The sequence below is a fragment of the Molothrus ater genome, chromosome 6 (genome assembly GCF_012460135.2).
Source record: "Molothrus ater isolate BHLD 08-10-18 breed brown headed cowbird chromosome 6, BPBGC_Mater_1.1, whole genome shotgun sequence".
Classification (NCBI taxonomy): Eukaryota; Metazoa; Chordata; class Aves; order Passeriformes; family Icteridae; genus Molothrus; species Molothrus ater.
The window spans coordinates 51935951-51961336 of record NC_050483.2 but is presented as its reverse complement, the minus strand read 5'-3'; the positions used below and the strand labels follow the sequence as shown (position 1 = coordinate 51961336).

The following is a 25386-nucleotide window of genomic DNA, read 5'->3' as shown; positions in this document are numbered from 1 at the left end:
AAAACCCCACATGATTTTCCCATTTGGACTTGTGCCCCTTTTCTGGAAGTGATCCTTACTCCCGGCCCAGTTTCCATTTCTCCCCTCCATTTTTCATTTGCTTCTTTCTGCAGCCCCCTTGGCTCTCACTCCCCCCTGTCCCTGCTCACATCCCTCCAGGGCAGCTCCCTGCTCCATCTCATCCCTCACCACACTCCTGCTCCTGCAGTCCCAAGTTTTCACACAAGGGAGCTGGGCAGTTATCAGCTTGTGCAGGCTGGAGTATTGCATGGAGACCTCTGCCTTTCATCTTTTTTTTTTATATTTCATTTTTTTTAATCCACTTATCTCCTTCTTACCACATTCTTCTAAATAGCCACCTCTTTCCCAGATCTAGGACTGTCTGTCACCTTTCCCCCATGTCCTTCACACCACAGACTGGCAGTGTGTCTGTCTATGCTCTGCAATACACTTCATGTTCCAGCCAGGGTCTGTCCCAAACTGTGCCTGACACCTTGGTGGAATTTTGTTGCTGAACTGTTGAGATTTGTGCACCTTGCTCCCCACTCTCATATGGCAGGATCCCAAGCCTCTCTTCTACTGTCATTTGTCTAGAAGAGAATTCTCTGAGAAAGAGCTGGAGGAGTACTTCCCTCCAAAAACACTTACTGTTTAAACCTGCTACCTAAGCCTCTGCATTATTACAGATTTAGAGGCAGTGGAAGCTAACAAAAGCAGAGGAAACACCTAAAAGGAGAGCCACAAAAGGAGTTGTATGAATCTCAGCTAAATTGCTCCTGACACCACTGCAGGCTCAAGTGTAATCAAAGCAATTACTTCTACCCTATTCTGCACCACCAACACATCTCAGAAACAAATCCAATCATCAAATTCAAAATGTGTTTAAAAGCTTGGCCAAATAGTCTTCTCATTCTTTGCTTTTCTAAGTGAGCTCACTTCATCCTTGAGTTTCCCTGCCTCTCTGGGTATTTCACTTCCAGCTTCTCTTCCTTCTTCAGGCTACTCAGCTCTTTCTGATAACCTCACATCAATAAAACAACTCTCCTACTACTACTGCAAAGGATCCAGGCAATTCCTCCACCCCTCAGCTTTCTGCTGTGGAACAGCCAGGAAAGGACACAACTGACAGGACACAGAATGACATCATTATGTGCAGCAGCTTTTGGCAAAACCAGGAAATTTGTTTGGAAACAAATACGGGCAATTCTTAGAGCTTGTTGCAAAGGTTTGACTTCTGGATTATTTTTCACACATCTACAACAAGAAGCCACTCTCATGGCTACCACAATAAGGTGGATTAAATTAATTTTAAATTTTCTTGACATAATGAACTATTTTCTTAGAACAATCACGCCGTTATTATCTCAGATATATCCAATTTTCACTAAGTTTTAATTACCATAAGCATGCTTTAAGTATTTTATAAGTTATATAATAAGAAAATCTCTACAGCTGCAACTAAAGGTTAAATAGAGTTCTCTCATAGCACTAAAGAGAGATATCTCTGCAAATTCATAAATCTGCTGATAACATTTTAGAGACTGATAACCATGAAAATTGATAAATTATTTCAGCGTAGCCTTTACTCAGCTGGTTTAACTTCCAACAGCATTCATGAGATTTATATACCTTGACTGTGAAACATGTCCTATTTGTAATTTACTGGAGAATCTGGAATTTTAAAGAACCTGGCAGCAGTTTCTCAGCTTCCTGCTCTGATACACCAAACTCTGTTTATACACTTATCCACAATATGAACAGCACTGTGAGAGATCAACCTGTGATGGATCATTCATGGATCCAGTGCTATTTGATAAAAAATTGCAGAATGTTGTTTTTCTATTACTTGGGGTGCCAAACATTTCTAAACTCTAAAAATCTCACAAGTCTGACTGTTTTAGCCAGTCAGATCTGAATGCAGATTCCCCATCCTGCAAACACCCCAGTCACTCCCTGTCTTTTGATATGAAGAATTTCCATCAGGATCATGGACTGCAAGATTATCAGCTACGTCCTTTTCAACATAAAAGCAATATACTGAGAGCTGTGGATATATCTGTCCTCTGCTACAAATAAAAACAAAGAAAACCAGCTTGCCACATGTCTGTTGTGAAAACAGTGTTGATAAAATGAAAGAAACTTGAAGGAATCACATAACTGGCAAATTGTTAAATGATATCAAGAAACAATGTCTATGCTAAACATATTTAAGTTACCAAGTTGTCCATTAGCTTTATAATTCTGTGCAAGTTACTTCCTCTCTTTTGCAAACCACAGAGAAGTAAACTTCAGTGTAAGAATTTAACTTATTGGTCATAGTATCAAACTAAATCCAAAGTAAAAACAAACACATTTCTCCACCCAGTCTCCCCTACATACTACTCAAAAGTTTTCTCTTATTAGTCACAGCTGAACCCAAATGGTTAAAGTTCCCTGTCAAGGAAGAAAGGACAAGCACACACACACAAAAAAGGCACCAGAACATTTTCCACGTCACTTTTCAGGAGCACAGAGTCCATGTACCAGCAAACCTCCATTATCTCTGTTCTGCTGCAAATATGCAGGATAAGGAAGACTAAACAGAACATTATCAGTCTGGCCAAGCCCAATCCTTTTTGTAACAGGTTGGTGGCTCCATTCAGCACAAATGTTCTCCTTGCCTTCCAAAGACAAAGCAGGAACACCTTCAGCTGGTCCAGGCCAGACTGCAAGAAGGTCACATCAGGGATACTCCTCACACTCTTGAGTATTATGAGTGCATCAGAGTAATCTGACTATTTTCATGACTAACAGCATCCAGACCCTCCTAATGAGGATAGCAAAGAATGCAACTTAGAGATACTCTCCCCCAGGAAAGGCCTATTTACATATTATTTTCTGAGGTCCATTTGAATGAAGGTTATAAAGCCCTTTCAGCATTTGCTTGCTAAATTAAGTGCTTTTTTCTCTGCAGAGAAGATCAAGGCATTATACAGGAGTAGGAAAGATGAATCTATGTTTGGTCTTCCTTGATGCCACATGTTCTTCAGAAAACCTGGCATTAAATTGCCAGAAAAACATAACTATTTATTGTCTGCAAAACTGGAGCATTATTTTCCTTGGAAGCATCAGAACAGCAACAGGACCCTTTGCCCCACTTTCTGCCCCCACTGGATAAAAGGGACAAAGGCCTTGGATGGGTATTTCCAACCAAGCAGGTATCTACTGTGCTGTCCATGACTAGCACAATCTGGAAGACAAAGCAAAGCCAAGGAGGAAATCCCTTGACCTCTCCCTTCTGTTAGCTCTAAATTTTTTATTCCAATGTTTTTTTCTTGCAGAAACACGGGAAAGACAACAACACATGGTATTGAATCATAGAAAAGATCAAACCAAACCCATGGAACTACTCATCACGTTCTCAACAGAAACAAAATACTTTAAAAATACTTAATACAACCGCTCCTTAGAAGCAATTAAAAAATAAATAATTAAAATTTCATGTAACCACTTTAGAGACCTTACAAACTCCAGGCCTGCTCAGGTTTGCCCAACTGTATTCTGGTCACACTGTTTTATAACTAAGATTATAAACTGTAATGTAGGAGATAAGCCCTCTGTAATTACCCCTACAGGTATTTTTAATAACATATTGAAGAATTGAACTGTTAGGAAAATAAAAATTAATTATTTACAGGAATGTGTGTTAAGTAAACACTAAGTGCAAATTCCCAGGAAACAGAACATAATTTAACACTAGGTAATAAAAACCTTGTATAAGCAAACCTGAGTAACCAAGGCTTTTATTTTCTTATAAATACACTTTTAATGAGCATCAGTGAAACACCCACAGATGCAGCCTATGCCTGTGAAGTGCCCCTCTTTAGTTTTTGAAACTTAAATACCTTACCAAGGAGAGAAAGCATTTTTGGGGGTTATAGGGAAGGGTCTTCAAGCTCCTAATTCAAGGTCAAAGGGTCTGATGTGTCCAGCAGGTATCCCAGGGTGTCTCCTTACTCTGTGCTACCACAGCCTATACCTGCTAAATCATGATGATCATCCTCTACCCATGAATTTTTATACCATGGTGCTTTTATTTTTGAATAGAATAACCCTGAAAAATGGTCAAAACTTAATGATAGTTGTGGTTACTTTATTTGCCCAACTGAATGTTAAATATATTTCTTCATCTCTCTGAGGAATAATTAAATATCTAATTCTGTGTTAAGTAACCAAAATATGGGAATATTGGAAGAGTTACAGGTAGGAGGAAGTTCCAAATAATGACCAAACTGAAGTATGAAAACTGAAGGTTCTCTCAACTGAAGGTTCCTCTCACAATTGCTGTTTTAAATGTAAGCCAGTCTTGTCAAAAAGCAAATACACCACCTGGAGATCACATTTTACAAGGACACAGGAGGACTGCCTACTGAATTTCTGGCTGTACTGCTCACTGGACACTTTCTGTGACCTGAAGCTTCTGGTGCTGATAACAATTGTTATCTCCCAGGCCAGGCCACGCGCCGCTTTTCTGAACACGGCGATAGCTGGGCCCTAAAACAACATCAGAGGGCTAAAACTCCAAAGCAGCAAACTACAGTGAAATACAGAGCCAGCAGTTTTCTTAACTAGCAACAAGGAGGAAGATAATAAGCACTACACTCAGCAATGGAATCAGCGTGAGGCAACTCCAGAACAAATGCTGAAATTGCATTTTTTCAGCCTCTAAAAGCACCTTTTATGTAACTTTACAATTACTTAAGATAGGCATGCCTGTGAAGAATAGCACAGACTTGAACTTAAACATTCTGGCATTCTAAATCAGCTAAACAAAGACACAGCTGCAGAAGCTTTGATCTCCTGTACTTATTTGCAACCCACCTTGAGACAGCTGCTCTCACTACTGCCAAACAGCTTTTCTCTACATCATCTTGAAAAGTGCAGTCCTCCAGGAAAATCATCTCCCTATTAATGTCTTCAGAGGCCTCACATGAGTGAAGATATACAGAACAACAGACTAGTTAGTCTGGTCTAGAGAGAACCAGGCCTAATGACTGTATTACTTCTCCAACCTAAGCAGACTTGGGTTAATTAAAGATCCTTCCTCTGAATCTCATCTTAGCACTCCAAAGCAGAACTCATGGTAACTCAGAAGATGTCTGTGCAATGGCTGAGAAATGCAAGCTGGTCTGTGCTAGTGAAAGCCACTGGACTTGGAAAGAACAGGCATGTGAATACTGCATTAGAAAGAACAGAGACTTCCATGACAAGGATGTTGAGAAATAGATGATGATTCTGAAGTAAAAACTATAAAGCATTTTCAACAGAAAAATTTCCTTTCCCTCAAAATATTCAATTCTTCAAGATCATTTCAAGCAAACCCTTCCTGCATTTCAGCTTAATGGCAAAATCTGATCTTGAGGACTGCTCACCACTTCCTCCTCTAAGTACCACTTAATGCAGAATTGGCCTTAATAACAACAGAAATCTCACTGAGAAATGCAAAAGCAAAGCAGATGCAGAACAAAGTCCCCAGATCCAAAATAAGTGTTCTGTAAGGTAAGTAGAATTTTATCTAAATAAAGGAAACAAAACAAAGATGATGATGATAACCATTTCTACCAAGTCAACACTCATCTGTAAGGCACAACCAACACCTTAGCTTTTCTTGACATATGTTCAATGTGAGGTATTGAAAAGAACTTAAATCTATTCTGTAGTGATTTTTTAGAATAACAGATAATTTGCCTACATTTTAAATGGCATTTTTGGACTACCACTTGCTTCATAGTTTTAATAATTTTTGAATGACTGTGAAAGCATGAAAAGCCTTAATCTATTTTTTGGAAGTCTGTGTGCAAGAAAAAAATAGCTCCTCCTTAGTCAATAAGAATTTCTACTACCTGTAAGGATTTCTCTTACCTATGATATCAAGCTTTAAGTACAGAGACACAATTACAGGCTGTTTATGGGAAGAGCAGTAAATCAAAAGTTTCTATAACTTGAAGCACACAAAATGCAGGTGACACTTTTATGGCAAACTAAGTCAAGCAGTGCTCGTCTGCTGAGAACTACAAATGATCATCTAAAGCTTTATGCAGCAACCAAATGTTTCCCTAAACAAACCCCTTGTACTTTGTAGCTCAGACAAGCTATCAGAATATTTAAACAGACCTCTGGATTTAATAGTATCACTTTTTCAATTCTATTTTCTATGAAATTTGGTTACAAATTAACAAAGAGCAGCAATTAAAGAAGTGACAATAAAATGTCTCAATCTATTTTTAGAGTAAGACTGATTATCTACAATGACTAGATGATTAGTCACTCATTACAAATATTTATTCTGTTTGCTTTAATTTAGTCAGATAAAGTTGTTTATCTGATAGATGCCTCGATGTAAATCTGAGAAGGTTTTAAGGCCAGTTTTTAAACTGTGGGAAGCAAGAGTTTCTCAAGATCAGATTTTGTCTCAGCGTCTTTTTCAGAAGGTACCAGAAATCAAAGCTGAAACGTTCAAAGAATTATTTTCAAACCGTTCAACTTGGAGGGACCTTTGAAAGCAATTTAAAGACTTTTACCTTTTGATCAAGCTCTACCCTTTAATAATCTAAATTAGTCTTACAGTCTGTACTAATTTTCTATTTTATTTTTAGTTATTTTTCCTTTAGGCCAGATATTGGAAAAGCATTAAATCCTAATAAAGATACAAACATATAAAAAGATACTCTATATTATCTATATAAGTAATATTTATATTTCCTGCTTTTTTTAAAATTAAATTTTTATGTATGTAAAAATATGGACGTATTTTGAGATGTGTTGCAACAGATGATAGTTTTGTCCTACATGCTAACAATAGAATGGAAAAACATTTTCAATTTCCTGGTCTAAAATAATTTCATCAAAGCATTTTGATTTGTTTTGTCAATGTCCTTGAAACAGCTTTCAAAAAGCTGCTTAACTACATAATTATTTTACTTCTAAGACTGCAGAACCAAATTGATGAATCACAGAAACCAGCTATATATAAACTACTACTGCTCAAGATACTTTAATGATGTTATCAACCACTTCTGAAGTACTGGATAAAGAAGGAGGGCAGAGAACAAATAATGTTTTCTTCATCTCAAGAGATGCTTCAGTAAGGAGGTACAGAGAGAAGAGTTACAAACAGGAATGGGTTTAGCCTTGATTTAAGAAAAAATACAGCATCACAAAGTCAAAGACTGAACTTAAATTATATTCACTCATTTTAGCATGAGCAAAATCTCATCAAAACTGCAGTCTCTGAATACCTTTGTGAAGTTCTGCAAAGATGAATGCTGTGCAACTGCAGCACTCCTTTAAGGAGAAGTGACACCATAAAAGCAGAGTCTGCAGCTGCTCCCAAGCTGCTCCTGAGTCATGAGATCTGGGACAGCCAAGTCATATTGGCTCTGACATTTACTAGGGAATGAAATATCCATAGCTGGTTTTAAATTACGTTATTTGAGAGTGCTCCTGTACTTGAAGCAAGTGAAAAGCAATTTTGATTTCCTTCTTCAAACAGAAAATGGCTGAATCATTCACAAATACTTCTTACAGTATTTCTGTTGGTCTGAATATAAGAGCAAAGCAGCATGAACTGTGTCCAAGTCAATTAAGGGACAGAACAGTATGGTGTTCCTAATAAACAAATATTGTTCACTTAATAGTTCACTCTTCAGACATCATGTTGTATTTGAAAATACTTTTAATGTTCACATATTTTCTCATTTTGCATTAAGCCTCTGCTAAAGCATGAATGGCTGCTCATTTAATGACTTTTTTTAACATGCTGGAATTGTCTCAAAACAAGCATGTAAGCCATGAGTTTTCATTGTCTCTGCAAGCAATGTTTGAATTCTTGCCTCTTTATATTGACCCATTAAATTTGCCATGTCAGGAGTTGGCAAGATAACAGGAAAGGGAATGACACTGCTCTGGGTATCAGAAGGTTATAATTTTTCGAAGGCAATCATCCAGCTTTGTTGATAAGATTATGGGAAATAATTTGATTTTCAACCTTGTCCATTTTTTACTTAAGGAAGTCACTGCCAAATCATGAGCCATAGCAAATCCCAATTCTTGTAAACACCTTTGTATTGAGTAGTTTAATCTACTTCAGTGGAGGAGTAGAGAATCACCTAGTACAGAGAAAATAGTATCAGCATACAGAAACAGCTTTTTGGGCTATTCTCCTGGATAGACCTTTGGTAAGAAGATAGTACACAAGTTTAATTCTCTGTCTCTTGGCAAACTCAGTTTAAATGGAATGTTTCTTCCTCTTTTTTTTTAAGAATACTGCCTTTATGGGAGACATCATCGCTGACATCTTCAGTCTCATCTTGCTGCTGCCCTACCCCCTTGCTAGCAGGGACAAGGTGTTACATCACAAAGACCCACTTGCAGCACATCAAGAACAAGCTCTGGAACCAAGTCCTTTTTGCAACTGATATTGGCACCTATTTATCAGTCTGCCTTGCTATTCTGCAAAACAAGCTACCATTTCTCCAGAACCACATTACAAAATGTACAGAATTAGTCATCTAACCAGTGCTGTGCTATTTGATGGGATGCATAGCTGCAGTTTTCATTTCCCTGTTCCCCTGCCCTTCTTCGCTGTTAGACTCTGAGATACACATGAGCCAACAACTGGCTGATAAGAGATAAGCAGAACTAAAAGCAAATTATGTAAAAGCCAAATAAATGATTGCAACTCCACTGCCACAGATTCACTTCTATTTCTTAATGTGTACTTTTGAAAGTATCACACATTTCAAAATCTTTAAGAGAAATGCTGCAACATCACAGAATGTCCATCAAGTATGCAAACACATCCAGTGTTACTGTGCTAGACCAGCAGACAGTTCAGTTCAAGCCATTTCGTGCCAAGGAGTAAAGAATGAAATCAGTAGTCAGAGGTCAGCTCCGTTACAGCAGTCTCAACCCACAACAGAAATTACTCCCATTTCATAGATTAACTTGCAAAGTATTAGAGCAGCAATGAAAGCAAGCACTGTGGTTAAAGAGAGATTTAAAAAGAAAACAACCAAAAACCAAACAACAAACAGACACTGGAGAAACAGATTTTGTCAGTTTTCTATATTTTCCAAATATGCTTCCATGTTACTTTAGGAGGCTTCTTTCAGCTCTGACCCTCCCAGCTGGCAGGTAGAAAGGATATAAAGTTTGCCCATTCTAGTAACAAGGGAGAAGAGCTGCAGTTGTACTGCATGCTTACAAAGCACTGCATGACAAGGAAAGTCCCTGAATTCAGGCCCAGCACCCTAACAAGTATCCCAGACTCACAAGGGTGAGGATAAAGGAAAAGGGAGGCAGGCATCCAGCACCATGCCACTTGAGCAGAGCCTTCCCACACCCTCTGCTCTGTGCTGATTGTCCATCCAGCCTTGCTTAGCACACTGAGGGTACTCAGCATAGCTCAGTGCTACGCTCTACTATAAAACCTGGATCTACTGTTTCCCATGAATTCTAAAATTACTGTTTTAAGGTTTAGCATAGAGCTAAACCAATGGGTTACAAAGAATTGCAATCTACATTTTACCTGTATGGGTGGCTCAATCATTATCCAGGCAGGAAGCATCAAACTTGGGTTAAGAGGTTGAGTTCCTACACGGAAATAAATGCCACCATTGGTGTCACAGGCCCAAACATGCTGATTTCCACAGGTCAAGCTGATCAGCTTTACACCACCTAATAACAAAGAGATTATTAGCAACCTGGCATTTTCCTTTCAAATTCAGCTAATAATCACAACTTGTATTTAGACTTCATTGTATTAAACAAGCTTTAGTCACATAAAAATGATTAGAAGTTAATACAACTTGTGGGAGAATAAAAAAAAATTGCTGGATACAATGAACAAAACCAACAGGTAGTACATATGTGTGAAATTTCTCTAAACCTAAAAATAAAAGTCATAGGAGAGTGCAATTTCTAAAGCGCATTATAAATACTCTATTCCAATAACCAAATTCAAGCAGGGAACCATTCCATGACAAATGTTATCAGTGCCTAGACAAACTTTCACATGACCTAATGTGAACTCTTCTCTGTAGCTGGCCATGCTTGGAGACTTTTAAAGGTGTCAATCTGATAATACAGCCAGCAAAGAACATTCCTAACAGCAGCAGCATTTCAAAAATATGAGAGCATATGGGTTATGCATTTCAGTGTTAACATACCAGTGTCACATCTGTAAATAAAGGAACTGATTTTCAAATGGATTTATACTCACCACTGTACATATTTATTACACCAACTCCAATGTGCAGCAGTATTTTAACCCTGTCACCACCATAAAAACAAAGCTGCCAAATAAGTGTGTGTTGGAATTTTGGCATGGTTTGTTTTTGGGTTTAGTCTAAATTCCTGCAAAGACAGTAGAGATGCAAACCTGGTACTTTAGACCAAAAAGAACTGCTAGTTAACTGTCTACTGAAACTCTTACTCTTTCAAAATAACTTTAAAAGAGCCACATGATGTAATGTATCTAACATTTGATTTCCTTTTTTCACCCCATGTTGGAGAAAACAAAGCTAAGTCATGGAAAACATGTTCCAGAGAAAGTGGGACCCAGGCAGTACAGATCCACTACAGAAGGAATGCTCTGGTCAGATTCCAAACTAAAGACTCTAAAATTAGGCCTTGCTGGTTGACTGAACATGCCAGTGCTGCTTGGGATATCCCATTCTTGGTAACAGTTCTGTTTTCAGGGATGTGAAATTTGGCAACAAATCCTTGTAAAGTGCATCAGACACAGCATTCCTTAAAGAGAGGCTTGGAATTTTATCCCACAGAGTGCAAGTTCAAAGTATTTATTGCTGCAGAATGCAATATTCCCAATTGTTAGGGCTTGCTGGTGAAAAGAACAGGAAACAACAGGGCAACATAGCTTTATCTTTTAATTATCTGTAGTAAACAGATCTCATTAACCAAAATTATTTCATTTTCTGGATCACAGGAATAGAAATCAACCTATCTCATCCAAAAATTTCCTTTAACCAGACAGCTTCATATAAAAACCAAAATGACAAACAAAAACTTCTACTGCTTGGGATGAGAACATCTATAGCAATTTTCTTTTGTAGACAGAGACTGACTTTGAGCTGCAAAGCCAAAATCTGACTTAAATCTTACTTACTTGTTATTCCTTCTAAAAAAATATGCCTTAAAGCAATGGCTTTGTCACATGATACCTCAGCTGTCCAAGTGCTCTGATCCAGACAAGCATCAGGCACTCAAAGATGGAATCACATATCACCTACCCAGCAGAGCTGGTTATTTAGGTCTACAGTACAATTTGATATTCAAAAACACAGCCTTTATGTAAATGTTTTGGGGTTTCTCCCTCCTCCCACCTACCATTTGTATCTTAGGACAAGGTCTGTGTTAACCACATTCACCAACTGTTTTAGAGCAAGTAGCATGAACCAGCAGCATTGTTTATTGTTAAAACCTAAATGTCATTCTACTGTGTTTAGAGACCTTGATAGTGATAGTGGAATGCTAATCAAAATAATCTACTGGGTGCTATTCCCAGTACATAATGCAAAAGGCAAGATACTACCAACATAATAAGAATATTTCAACCTAATGCTGGTAAACCCCATCACTTCCATACAGAATTCTGAATTGCACTTTAGAGAAAGTTGCTCCCACCCCACCTGCCCTCTGCAGTCATAGTCCTAATGCTTCTGGAGTAAACTTAAACATACACTTGACACAATAACAATAACTCTCCAATTCTTTCAGCCTCATTAGAACAAATAAAGGCTTTTCTATTATAGCCATGGATATGCACCTTGTCAAGCAGTGATGTACCACATGCAATTAAATGGAAAAAAAATGTCTAAAACATTTTCACGTTTCAGTGCTAACCCACAGTGACAGGCACAGTGGAGTGTTTCAGTATTTCCTGGCCTCAAATCTCTTCTATGCCACCACCATGTGCCAGAGCTGACAGGAACAGCTGAATGTAAAGGTTGAATTTCTGAACTGCTGAAGTTCACAGGCCAGGTATTACAGGCAGCTAACACCAATTACACTGATTTCCTGTATGAATTCTTCTGAGATTTTCAGACAATGACTAGAAGTTACTTATTTTCTCAGTTAAACAGTTACTGTCTAAACTGCTAGAAAGCAGTGGTTCATGAGAAGAGCTTCAAACCACACTAAGGAACATGAGAAGGACAAAGTGGCCAAATCTATCCTGTAGGTCAGTAAAAGGCATCAGTGTTTAAAGTATGGTATGATGAGTGATTTGAAACCAAATCATCAGGTCTGAACTGGTGTACAGCTGAAAAACAAGTTAATTTTAAAAGACACTGTTTACAATTTTTCCAGGAAGTATTATAAACTATACACTAAAATTGTACACGAGGCCTAAACTCTGCCAGCTGTGTCTGCCTTTCCTTAAACCTTAAGTTAAAATTGCTTGTCTGTTATCAGACCAGTCATGAACACTGCCATCAAAAATGGAAAAACTGCAAACCAGTTGAATTATTTTTAAAATGGTGAGAGAATGGTGCACAGTCTCAATTTCCTTTCTCTTTACCTGAAAGAAGTGTGCAGATTAGCACCAATATAAGAATGTTCTAACAGTCAGACTATTAAACAAATAAATCTGATGAGAATACTACTTATGAAGGTGGCAAATAACTTGATTATCCCAGAGCCAAACTCCAAACTGTGACTACATTTCAATGATCACATCATGGTCAAGCACCTGAGCAAATGAAAAGAGCAGTTAACCAGCATCACATTCTAAGCATTATGCTGAATGTTTACATCACTATAAATCTCTACATAAGTGCTATGAGCTGCATCACTCATGAATGATCACTCTTGGAGCATAATTCTTCCTTGGCAGGAGCTAAAAATGTGTTTAGCCATAAAATCCAGACGTTTGTGCCCCAGATGAGGTGACTATGGCTGCACTGAGGTATAAGAGCCAGCCTAGTTAAAGCTGCTGGAGGCCCTGCACAGCACGGTGTCAGGCCAAGCCACTTCAGACTGACCAACAAAAGATGCACTAAACACACACCAAGTACCTTGCAAACAGGAATCTTCTTGTCTCCAGGAAAGGGCTAAACAGAACACTCTTTGAAAGCCACATCTGTTCCTGATATTTTACAATCACCTGTCAGTAGGCACTATTTAATCCAGTAAATGTTATGTTCTACATCAATAAACTGAAAGATACTTCTGGAAAATATGGTGCACTTAAGAGACAATCTACTCACTAAAAATGTCATACCTAGTTGGGAGAGATCCAGTTTTGTCCAATGCATCCCTGTTGGGCAGCTGGAGGAAAGTGTTCTGATAAATATCTGCCCTAGACTATCCAAGGCCCCAGATGGCATCCTGGCAGGCAGAGTAGTGCACCATTTCAGCCTCTGGTGGCAGCTGCACCGTAGAAGGACGAAAATGAGGATTCTGATCACTGACACAAAACAGATCCTTGTTGCTTTGGCACAGCCACAGAAAGCTTCCTATGGAAAGGACACTTCTGTTATTAAAATAATTCCTAATCCACTCTGAGAAAGCTTACACATCTACTTTTTCTGAAAAAAAAAAAACTATCAGTACATTTGAAGGCAAAACTAAAGCTTCTTGGCTATGCTCACAGGGTAAGGCTTTGAAGTACAAATACACATCCTAAGCCCTTATTTAGGCACTTAAATACTCCATTTCTCAAATAAAGGAAGTAGTAAGTGATCTCATTTGAAGAAATGTTTCATTTGAAGGAACTAATAGAGATAAGACACGTAACAATGCACTATCACCTCTCTTTATTCTTTTGCTCTTTTATATCCTCAATAATAGCCTTTGAAAAGCAGCATTCTTTTTCAGCTCCAAACCACATTTTTGCCACTAAAGCCAGTGTACTTAGATAATGCAATTGCTAACTACTGTAATCAGCAGTTCAATTCCCTGACAGGGTCTCACTTTTACCAATAATGGGCAATTTTGCTGCAGTAACTGCACTGACAGGAGAAGCACTTGGTTACTACAGGCATTTCAGCAAAGCATGCTCTGAAACTTCCAACTACAAATTCTGGCAATTCATGCTTTGGCAGTTTAGGAGGTTGCTGCTCCTGAGGACCACCCATTTCCCTGCTGGATGCCACTCCACACCAAAGGTGAGAGTGAATAATACATTATTTTAATCTCCAGTAGTTTCACAGATATACTTCCACCCTACTTCAACTACTTTAGATCCCTGCAAACAGAAAAGACAACCAATACCTGAAGTAGTTCAGGATATTTAATTACTTACACCATCAATTCCAGTCTGTTTAAAAATCAGATATTATACACCTGCAGTGTTGATTTACCAACCTTCTTTAGATGAAGCAGGGGAAGCCAACACAAAAATCCATTTTGTGGCAGAAGCAGTACCACGAGGCACAATATTATTCCAATACGTGCCTTGAAAGAAAGAATGAGTGGCATTAATAGGAAACACAGCTTTCTGTTACAGGTTGTTATTTCAAATTTAGAAGAAATTCTACTGCAATCAATTATTAAATATATTTTAGACAAGATTTTCTATGAAAATCTTTCAAGATACTGTTGGGGGGAGGGGGAAGTCTCCTCCCAACACCTATGTAAACACACAGAGAAAACTGTGAATGCAGAAGAGGATAAAGAAGAATATTAATGGTCTTCGACAGGAGACCAATTTGGTGATGAGGTATGCTAGATGTATTGTTAGAGTTTACCTAAACAAAGAAATGTGCCAAATAAGTATTCTATTTTGAGAACTGTAGCAAGAAAAGAAAGCAATCTCTCTATTAGCACTATAAAACCATAACATTGGTGTCTTGCACAGTCACACTGATCATGAGCCAGACTCCACTGTGCAAGATAAAATAACTTCAGCAGCTTAAGATTGCCTTATCCCAGAGAAGAGACAAATGTAGGTGTTAAAAGCAGTAACTTGTGCACAGTTCACTGGTTGACAATGACTTTTCCATGAAAAATATTTCCCTTCAAATGAGAAGGTATTTAAGACCAAATGCTAATGAATAATTTAATTTAATTTTTAAACAAGTTAAAGCTGCCCTGACTTGCCATGGGTAATTTCTGTGGTGACAGAGTTTAGTTAGTTATTTCCTTCTATTTAATATTCTTAACTTAAAAAAATTAAGATGCAAAAGCACACCAACCTACTAAGTTTCCCTTTGCTACATGGAATTCATTTTTGCCTGAAGAGATCCAGACTCCACTGCCATTGACTCCAAGGAGGCTGGGCTGACACTGAAGCTGCTGTGACCAAAATGCCATTCTTAGCTTGTCAGCCACCTTCTCCACAGGTGCCTGAGCTGCTGTTGCCACCGTGTGAGTTGCCTGGATTATGGTCTGGAACAGGCTGCACTGGTCAAACACTACATAATCAGTGATGCTTACCTGGAGGAAAAAAGAGAAAAAAGGTGCTCTTGATACTTAGTTAAACTCTGGGGTGAACTGCACGATCTTTCACCAAAGGTTTTTTAGAATTCGAAGTGTAGGAAAGGAAAAATAAAAATTGTACATTTTGAGTAATTGTCTTGCTAATAAGCCAAAATCATTATTAAATGCCAGCTTACAGCTCTTTTCTATCCAACAATCCATTTAGAAATCTGCATTTTAAATAGGCCTTTGTTTTAGGATGTGTCCCTCTAAAAACATGCCAAACTCTGCAAACTGAGAGGTAAATTTTCAATTTCCCAAAGGAAGAGAAATTTGCACAGTGTAACAATTCAAACCACATGACAAAAACTTGCATGCAATACTCCTTTGCAACTACCTCATGGACATTTTAATTCACAGTGCAGAAGGAGGTCTAAATAAGTAATTGCTCAAGTTCTGTCATGGACAACTAGGCTGGCAACACTCTGGGATACTCCTAGAAAGGAATAAAACGCCTAAGAACACAAAAAGAGCAGCAGTTTGCCAATAACCTCAAAGCCAAGCTACTCATGATGCTCCCATGCAAAAAGGGATTATACATATACATAGACCAAAATTCTTGTAACTAAGGTAGCATGTTGACAAATTTTCTGTAAGACTGTTTTTGTACTCCCTTCTTCCCCACCCCTATCTCTGGAGAAAACAAGAAAAGCTGGAAGAACCAGAGTCAGGAATCCCAAATCAATACCAGACAATAATTGCAATAATTGAGTTGGTTTCACCCACATGAACTGTGGCTGAAGCAAGCTGCTCCACATGGCTCAAAGAAGCCTCAACTGAATGGAAAAATGTGAAACACATTCTTTTGTATGGTGACTCATTATTTATTTTCTCTAGCTGAGGAAAAGGATGGGCACTAAAAGACAAGAGAAAAGGCTGCATTCAGCAGCCAGATTTGATGTTCTGCCTCAACAGCATGTCCTATGACCTGGCAGAGCATTTCTTGTGCTCTTGAAAGCTTCTGCAATGCTGCTCTGAATGACCATGGGATGGTTTTCCTTCCCTCTTTACAGCAGACACAGAAAGGAGATTTCAGCCACAGCCACACAGAAGTTTTAATATACTGAATAAAGTGTACTATTAATTGAATTTTTTTTTAGAATCTTGTGGGAAAACAACACAAATAATCAACCCAAAAGACTAAACTGAAAGCAAAATAAAAAAATGCCTACTTGCCACCAATGGTTATCATCTCCTTGTGGTTTCTTTGAAACTATACCAGTCCTGAACCAGAGATTGCCATGGATATCCAGAGCCCATAATGTCTGCTGATCACCAAGGGTTATGCACACTGGTTCCAAAGCTTGCATTTCACTGGAAATGCAAAGAAGTAAAAATGTTAAAAACCTTAATACAAATTTGTGTTAATGGTATTTTAAGGAAGCTGATACAATGCTAATAGTTTAACATGGTTGAAATTCAGTGGGACCAAGCTAAAAAACACATTTGACATTAAATTTTCAGTTATTCAGTACTTTATATTTTATTTAAGTAAAAAACATTCAACAACTACAACAAAAACGAGTCCTTCAAAGATCACTCAAGATGTGAAACTTGGATACATAACAACAAAACTAAACAAGCGCTATGTTGCTCAAGAAATAAGCAATCAAGAGCTGTGTTCTTTAAGGTTTTGATAAAACAGCTTCATAAATGTATCTCTTCAACTTTCTTGACCTATTCTGAGAACAATACCAGCAGTTCAGGAACCACAAAGAGAAAACTCAACTTAACTATGTGACAGAGATAAATGCTGAATTTAGGACTGTAAGTTTCCTGCATAAGTAAACGATTTTCAAGCTCAGAAAGTCAACAGGGTCAGGTGATCATATCAGACACTGAAAAGGTAGCAAACAATGCCAGTTCTTTCAGATAACCTTTCTTGATAATTTAAGAACAAATAGTGACTGCCTTCTGCAATTTTAACACAAAGTCCAAGAACATGAAATGTACCTAAGGTGTAGGTCAGCAGGTATTTTCATTAAGCAAACTCATTAGAGTACAAGAAATTTCACATTTGAACAAAGACACAGTAGTTTCTCAGACTGTTCAAGAACCAAATACCAGGCTGAGAGGTGGCACAAGTCAAGGTTTCACAATAGGATATTCAGAAGATAAAATCACCTGATAACAAGAACTTGAATTTCTTCCTAAACTTGCACCAGGCTGATGTCACAAGAGACACTAAATTCTACATTCTTAAAGCCAGCAGTAGAGACTCAGTGCTTTTAAGCACAGATGAACTACTGTGGGCAGAGGATCAACTACAAAGCTAAATACCAACTACACAAAGTATTTTATAAAAATCTAGGGCTGGGGAGTGCAGAAGCTGTGTGGATGACCAAAAAATGCATACATTTAATGTCACAAAAAAAAAAAAACCCAAAAAAAAGCTCTCAAAACTAGAGAGCTCCTTAAAACCACTATGCCACAGATTAAAGAAGGAATATTTAATAGCAAATCACGTTGACAATCGTTATAAAGACATTTCAAAATTTTTTCTCGCTCTTTAAACCTGCTTCTGTTTATGACAATTCCTTTCATTACATAGCAGCATGGATGGATGGATGGCTGGTAGGAAGGAAGGAAGTATAGACAGAGACAGCTAAAATAGATTAATCCTGCACACAGACGGGTATATAGACACAGGAGCTCGGGCAATGCTTTTCCAAACATCAAGGAGCTCCAGCACAATGGTTTGTGTCGTTCAGGCTATGGCCAGCATGTCCCAGCAGTGATTACCTGACAATGTCACTCTTCCACTGCTCGCCCTCGGGGCAGAAGCTGCGCACTCCCTCGCGGTAGAGCAGGGCGCGCTGCTCGCTCAGAGCCCACACCACGTTGTTCCTGGATGTGACCTGTGACAGTGGATAAGGGCAGTCAACCTTTACTGCTCGGGCACAAGGACGATCCACACTCAGGCCTAGAAATCAGAAAATGAGGATTGCTTTACAAACTTTGGCTATTTGCAACAAAAAGGACAGAGATAAAGTAACTCAAAAGAAAATGCAGAATGGAATCTCCTTGACATGCTAACATTTGTCATTTTATCACAATTTCCTTGAGTGACTGTTCTTTCTGTAAACTACAAATAATTTCCTCTAAAAAATAAAGACACTGTACATCCTTCAACACCCTGCACAGTGCATGTTCAGTCCTGTCATTTCTGTTCCTTTTCTCCCTCTAGTGTCAGCAACAGGAATCTCCATTTATAAAAGCTCTATTAGAGCTGACAGGAGAGTCAAAGAAAAAGCCAGTAATGGAACAACTTTTGCCCAAAACATGCCAGGGAGAGAAGCAACCTGATCTGAGTAGTGACAGCAGAGTAATTACAAAAGAGCATGCCACAGTGTGTAGTACTGAAAGGAGCAGAGAGGTTCTGGCAGATTTACAGGCAGTTTGCACACATTTCTACAGCTAATCCAAAGGAACATGTCTTCTTTACAAATATACTGAAGCTTGATTTACACATATGAAACTGCATGTGAAACATCTCAGGAGATACAGCTTTTGTTTTATCTCCTCATGCTGCCAAAACCAGTATGAACAGACTCATGTGTATAATATGTTCTAGACTAACAAGAACACTCATTTCTAAACCTCTGAGCACACACTTTTGTTATAAATGTTACACAAGACAGTGAAGGGGATGAAAAGATCCTGGAGCAACAATTTTCACTGGCTGCCTCTCATTAGGAAGACTGATATACTGAGAATTTATTTTTTGCATCAAAAGACAAATTTGGAAGCCTAAGAACAGCAAAATGTAAGCTGATGTAATCAAACCAATCTCTCAAAGGGAAGAAAAATATTGATTCAAACCTCCACAGAGCCCTGTATGATTAGCATCCAAAATTTACTCTCTATCACCCCTATCCATGCCTGTTGGCAGTATGCATGTGACCATGGGCAGGCCACTTGATTTCTCTAGGACTACTACACTTAATGAAAAAAAAAAATTAATACAGTGTCTTTGAAACAGTGATGTGTACTTAAAATAGTTTTCTTAATCACAAAGAATTTTTGCATTGTGCTACAGTAACTAAACCTAAAAGAGAAATTACTAGAGTGCCAAAATTAAATGAAAGATAAACAAGAATTTTGGTAGCCACTCAGACATGGTGTCCTGCCTGTATATGTCTTACACAGTTTGCCCTTAACCCAGTTCTCCTCTTCATTCACCAGTAATGCCTTCATCATGTTACTGGTAATTTTTCCTTAGTAACTCTGTGCAAGCCTCACATGCCTGAGAGTCCTTGGTACTTTTCTCCCTTAACTCCAAAACTACCATCCTTCATCCTAGCTGCTTGCATTTAGCCTGAATATTGTTTGCATAACACCTTCCAAATACATCCTCTTCTATTCACTGAAGAACTTAAAACTAAGGCCACGACTTCAAAGTTGCCACTACAATACCCCTTTTTCCAGTTTGTGCCTCACTGACATCCAGGAAGAAGGCAGCTGCAGATTCCTGCTCCACAGCCCATTCTGTTCCTCCATGGCTTTGCTTTCTCTGTCACATAAAACACATACCACTTGTCTATACTTCCAAAGCACTTCACCATCTTCTGTCTCAGAATACCTTCCTGCCATTATCAAGTGGTAGCTCTTACCCTCTAGAGATCTGTGCTTTTTAAAACACAAACCATCTACTTTTCCCTATTCCGCCCACTTAAAGCTGAGTTGTTTCAGGGCACCATACCACTTTCAAAGCAAGGGTACTATTTTGATATTTTCTATAATCCCTTTTCATTTATCTCCATCCATCTCATATCTTCCCCATGCCATAAATTCTCTGTACTGTATGTACTCCACTTGGCACACACAAAACAAGTGGCCATGAACGAACTGGCTTTCCCACTCTCCTAATTACACAAAATCTCACAACTGTTTCCAAGTGTTTCTCAAGAAAAAAAGGTTTCCTTATGTCCTGGCTGTGGATAAAAGTTTATAGCAAATTGCCATCATCCCATAGACTTGAAATCTAATAATCTCAGCCCACAAAAATTCAAAGAGCCTGCAATTAATTCAGGTACCTGTTTGCAGATACAGATCTCCATTTGTTCTGATAATCCAGGCAGTGTCATCACTTAGAGCTACAAATACAGCCTGGGGTAAAGCTTCATACCAGTGTCGTTTTCCTTTTATAGTCACTTTTCCACAAGCAAAAGCTTTGTTAGTCTTCTGTTCAATCTTCCAGAGAAGAGTCCCTGTAAGAGAAGAAAAGAAAGAACATAATAGCACTCAGCAATTACTGCAACAGTCACAGGTGATGTGTTCTAGCTACACCTAAACTAATAGGAGAGGAAAAGCAAATCAAAAGCATTAAACAAAAATGCAAGTTTAAAAAGCCCTTACAATTTTTTTTTTCTAAAGCAAGACCAGAACAGTAACTGACTTCTAATATATAATAATATCTTAAAAAAAGAAAACCAAATGGAACTCCAAACTTAACTGCTGGCTTGTACCAGAACAGTACATTGTCATATTAATTTCCTTTGAATGATTCCACAAAGTTGCATTTAATTCCATTTTGCCATGCTGTGGTTAACCTGCTCCTGCATTAACACATCCATGGCAAACTGGGGATGCTAGAAACTTCCACAAATTCAGTGAAAAGCTGGGTGAATTCCTGGAACTGAAGGATAAGAAATGCAGAAGAACAACCTTTTTGCCCAGGAAATTTGAGCCACCAACAACTGCACCCTGAAACTACCATGGGCAACTATGACACATGTCCATGCCTTTCACTTTTCTGCAGGGACCCTGCTGGACCACTTTTAAGGGTAAGACACTGAGCTGGATGAACCCACACTCTCACCTATACAAAAACTCTCAGATTGTTTTGGCTATAGCAAAGCTCAGCTACAGATCAAATAGAATTTCTTTCTTCTTAAAACAGATAGCAAGTCTTCCCCTACAGACAGAAGGGGAGCCTGGCATGTGCTTTTAGAGATGACAGGGAAGAAAAGGCAGAAGACAAAGAAATTAAAATGACTGAGAAACTTTGTATTTTCACTCCAGTCCTGGAACAATCTGGAAGGCCAAAAGCATGCAAGTTTATAACCAAAACCTGCTTAATTTTAATCCAACATAATCCTCATTCACAACCATCCAGAACAAATGCATATGCAAATGTAGTAAAACTTCAAAGTTTTTTTTCTTCAGCATTTAAAAAGAAATCAAATCAATCAACCCACGCATACACAAAGCCAGTTCTACACTTACAAGAAAAAGAACTTTAAAATTGTGAATCACAGAATGGTTTGGGTGGGAAGGGATCTTAAAGATCATCTAAGTTCCAACCCCCCTGCCAGAGCAGGGACACCTCTCACTTGACCAGATTGCTGATGGCCTCATCCAGCCTGGCCTTGAACACTTCCAGGGATGGGGCATCCACAGTTTCTCTGGGCAACCTCTTCCTGTGCCTCACCACCCTCACAGCCAAGAACTTCTATAGCTCTGCAACAAAAATCAAGGTTTTGTATAGACAAGGAGCTCTTCTCTGCCTACCACTAAACTGCTACTTCTGAAGTTCACTTTAACCAGGCAAATAACTGCATGTTGAAAACCTCCCAAAATGTAATGTGAACCTGCTAGACAGCCACTTAAACTAGAACATGGGATGCAGAGGTAGAGAAGATGCAGTCATAGAACTGTGACTATTTAAAAAAAAACAAACAAAAAGAAATCCAAACCAACACACTAATTTCACATGAAACAAGCCTTAAACAACCAAGTTTCTCAAAGTAATTGATTTGGAAAAAAAACCAAACAAACAATAAACTGCCTATGTGGAAATAACATAAGCACTCAACTATATAGGTAATCTCATAAAGATGACAAGTTACATCTAATTAAATAATAACTGATAACAAAAAAAAAAACCCACAAAAACCAAACAACCAAAAAACAAAACAAAAAAAAAAAAAAACAAAAACCAAAAACAAAGAAAATGCTCAAGTCTATCCAAGCTTTATATTTACAAGGCAACAGTGCAGCAGAAGCCAACCTACCTGAGGGGGAAACTGCCACTTGCTGGACCCCATCCTCAAACTTCTGCCAGCGCAGGCCAGCCGCAGGAAGGGCACTGCAGTACAGGCTGCCCCGGTAGTCCAGGCACCAAATGTATTTTTCTGAGACAACCAGGCTCAGGATGCCATATCCAGGGCCAGAGTATCCCATCCAGCTCTCTGCAAACTAAAAACTGTAGAGTCAGAACAGTGTCAGGTGTCTTCCAAGTGTATAAGAAAATGAGTATATAAGAAGAGCAGCTCCCACGTTTTGATTTTAAAAAAGCTAAACTAAAAGCTAAGTACTTAAGTACTTTAATCAATGATTAAATTTGCCTTGTGTAAAGTAAAACTACATCTGTCACTCTTCTCTAAGGCTGTATGTGCACAGTGAGACTGTTTAAACAACAGATTTAGAAAAAAAATAAACCCCTCCACCCTGTCATCCAGCTCCAAAGAAGGAATATATAAAAATGTGCAGTCTGCCTGTAGTTCAGGAAATTATTCATTGTCTAGGAAGTGATGAGCAAAGGGAACAAAGCTGAAGGGCAGAGACAGCTGAATATCCAACTCTGGTACTCTCTGTATGGTAAAGGAGCCATATCTTGCACAAATCTGGTTTACAGCCTGTTCTCTTAAATTTTGATTGCTTGCATGAGGTGAACTCAACCACTGCATATATCAGCAGGGGAGGCTTCTGAACATGACAGAGTGTAAGAATACCATAACCTGAAACAAAAATCTTCTGCACTTTGGGTTGCAGTTGTCAGTAGACAGGACACCAACAACTTATAACTCAACCTTTATGAGTTAGTATTTGGTTGATCTCAATACAAGGCTCTTACAGATCTAGAAGAAACAATTCCCCCACCCTACAAGAACTGCATTTCCTTCTTAAGACTTCTGCTAAAAGTCACAGTGATTCTGTCAATTTTGCAGATTTTACAATTAACTTTAGTACTTCTTTTCTATAGTATCTATGAGGATTACCCACAAATAACTATGAAGGAAAGAGGGATAACAGAAGAAGGAAACTGTCAACATTTTAACAATACTAACTACTGCTGGCTAGGGGGCAAAGACTAATCCTTATTCTGAGTATTTAGAGGTAAAATAATCCTTAAGCAGAAGCCAGCCATGTGAGATAATTAGCATTAATTCTTCAGCAAGTCAGCTGAATTTGGGAACAGCATCATGCAGAATTTGGACTACTGGAGAGCCAAACAAGCAGCAGCCTTTGAGCGTGACTGGGTTTTACAGTTCACTCTTTAATGGATGGGTTTCTAACAGCATTTTTGTTGAGCTGGGAATAATACAGCCAGAACAGCTTCTCTGCATTGCAAGCACACATCACCCATTTTGAAGTCAGATACATCACATTTTTTAAGAGTTACAACACACACTGTTGTTTGGCTTTGTATTTTACTTGTGTATTGAATCAAGTAAAAAAAATTGCTCTCCTAAAGATGTAAAGGACAGTAATAGCAGGAATATTTCTTTTGAAAAGCAGGAATTGCAGTAATTGCAGGAATGTTTCTTTTTGCTTCTTTTTAAGGTTAAAGGTACTTTAATTAAACCAAAAAGAAATACCTGATCAGATTTTAACAGCACCATTTCATCTAGGCTTATCTTGGCTACATCCTGTGCACCAGGCACAGCACCAACTTCAGGCATGCTGGTCTCTGAAGATGAATATGGTAATCCATGTCCATAAATATCCTCTTCATCACTTGAGGCAGATTTTTCAGTCCTACTTTCATGAGTGTCTGCTACCCTTTCAGCAGTGCTAGTACTACATTTAGCTTTGATTGCACTTTCAAAATTCCACCCAGAAATGGAACAGTTATCTGAATGAACATTGTCAGAGATGTCACAATGGAGTGCAGAAGGGTCTGACAGAGCACTGTGGATTAGAGACAGCTGCTGTTGGTCTTCCTCACCAGTTTCATCAATTTCCTTTGGTGTCAGAGATGTCTGGACACCAAGTATACTGTCACATTCCAAAAACATCTGGTCTGTAAGGTCTGCATCTTCAGAAGATTTTTCAGTATCCTGCAGCTTCATTTTATCCAAGTCTTCATCTATTTTACACAACGTAGGAAAATCCTGCTCCTCCTCCTCCTCCTGGCTCAGCTTTCCAGGACAGCATTCACTGCTTGCAGAAACCACACCACCATTACATTCACCACCAACCCTGCTTGTCAAGTCTTCTGTGAGCATGAGAGGAGATGCAGATGTCAAAGTATCTATAACAGCTGAAGTACCCATGCCACTGTCACTGTTTGGAAGTTTCTGTAAATCAGCCACATCTCCATTTTCTTCATTAATTAGTACATTTGCTAACTCAGGAGACTGCAGGACGCTGAAAGTTTCTGAACCATTATCTTCTTGCAAGATTGTATGGGACTCCATGCTGAACATACTTTCCCGATCTGGAGATCCAGTACTCAAATGATCAATGCTGCCACTCATTATGCTGGAAGTCATGGAAAAGGAGTCTGCATTCAAGGAATGTGGACTGTCACCAGAAAGCTGACGCTCATAAATGGGTGTGCCTTCCAGAGAGCTGTGGTTTCTCCTTGTCCCACTTTCTGTTATCACACACACACATGAAAAAGAAGGAGAAAAGTAGTATTAATAAAATCTATTCAATCCCAGTGCCAAGCAAAAAATTAAAATAATTTTTAGAACTGGGGAAGAACAAAGCTGAATCTAAATTTTAACCATAATTTTTTTTCAACTTTAACATTAAATGATACATATAAAGCCAAAAATGTCTTAATACAGTAAACAATTAAAATAATTGAGTACTCACACTACTTCATGAAACTAAAGAGGATGGCTAAGAAAGATACTGCCAAATATTCTGAATAGGATGAATAGATATTACACA

General features: G+C 38.4%; 1 protein-coding gene across 1 annotated transcript in view; it reads right to left on the bottom strand.

The window, feature by feature from the left end:
* The window catches only part of TECPR2 (tectonin beta-propeller repeat containing 2), a 41335-nt gene that overhangs the window by 3595 nt on the left and 12354 nt on the right, over nt 1-25386 (bottom strand). The window contains 10 exon segments of the mRNA XM_054515026.1: nt 9569-9717; nt 13283-13376; nt 13378-13517; nt 14368-14457; nt 15198-15438; nt 16653-16794; nt 18223-18403; nt 20517-20690; nt 22497-22680; nt 24084-25084. Coding sequence (XP_054371001.1) covers nt 9569-9717; nt 13283-13376; nt 13378-13517; nt 14368-14457; nt 15198-15438; nt 16653-16794; nt 18223-18403; nt 20517-20690; nt 22497-22680; nt 24084-25084 — 2396 coding nt within the window.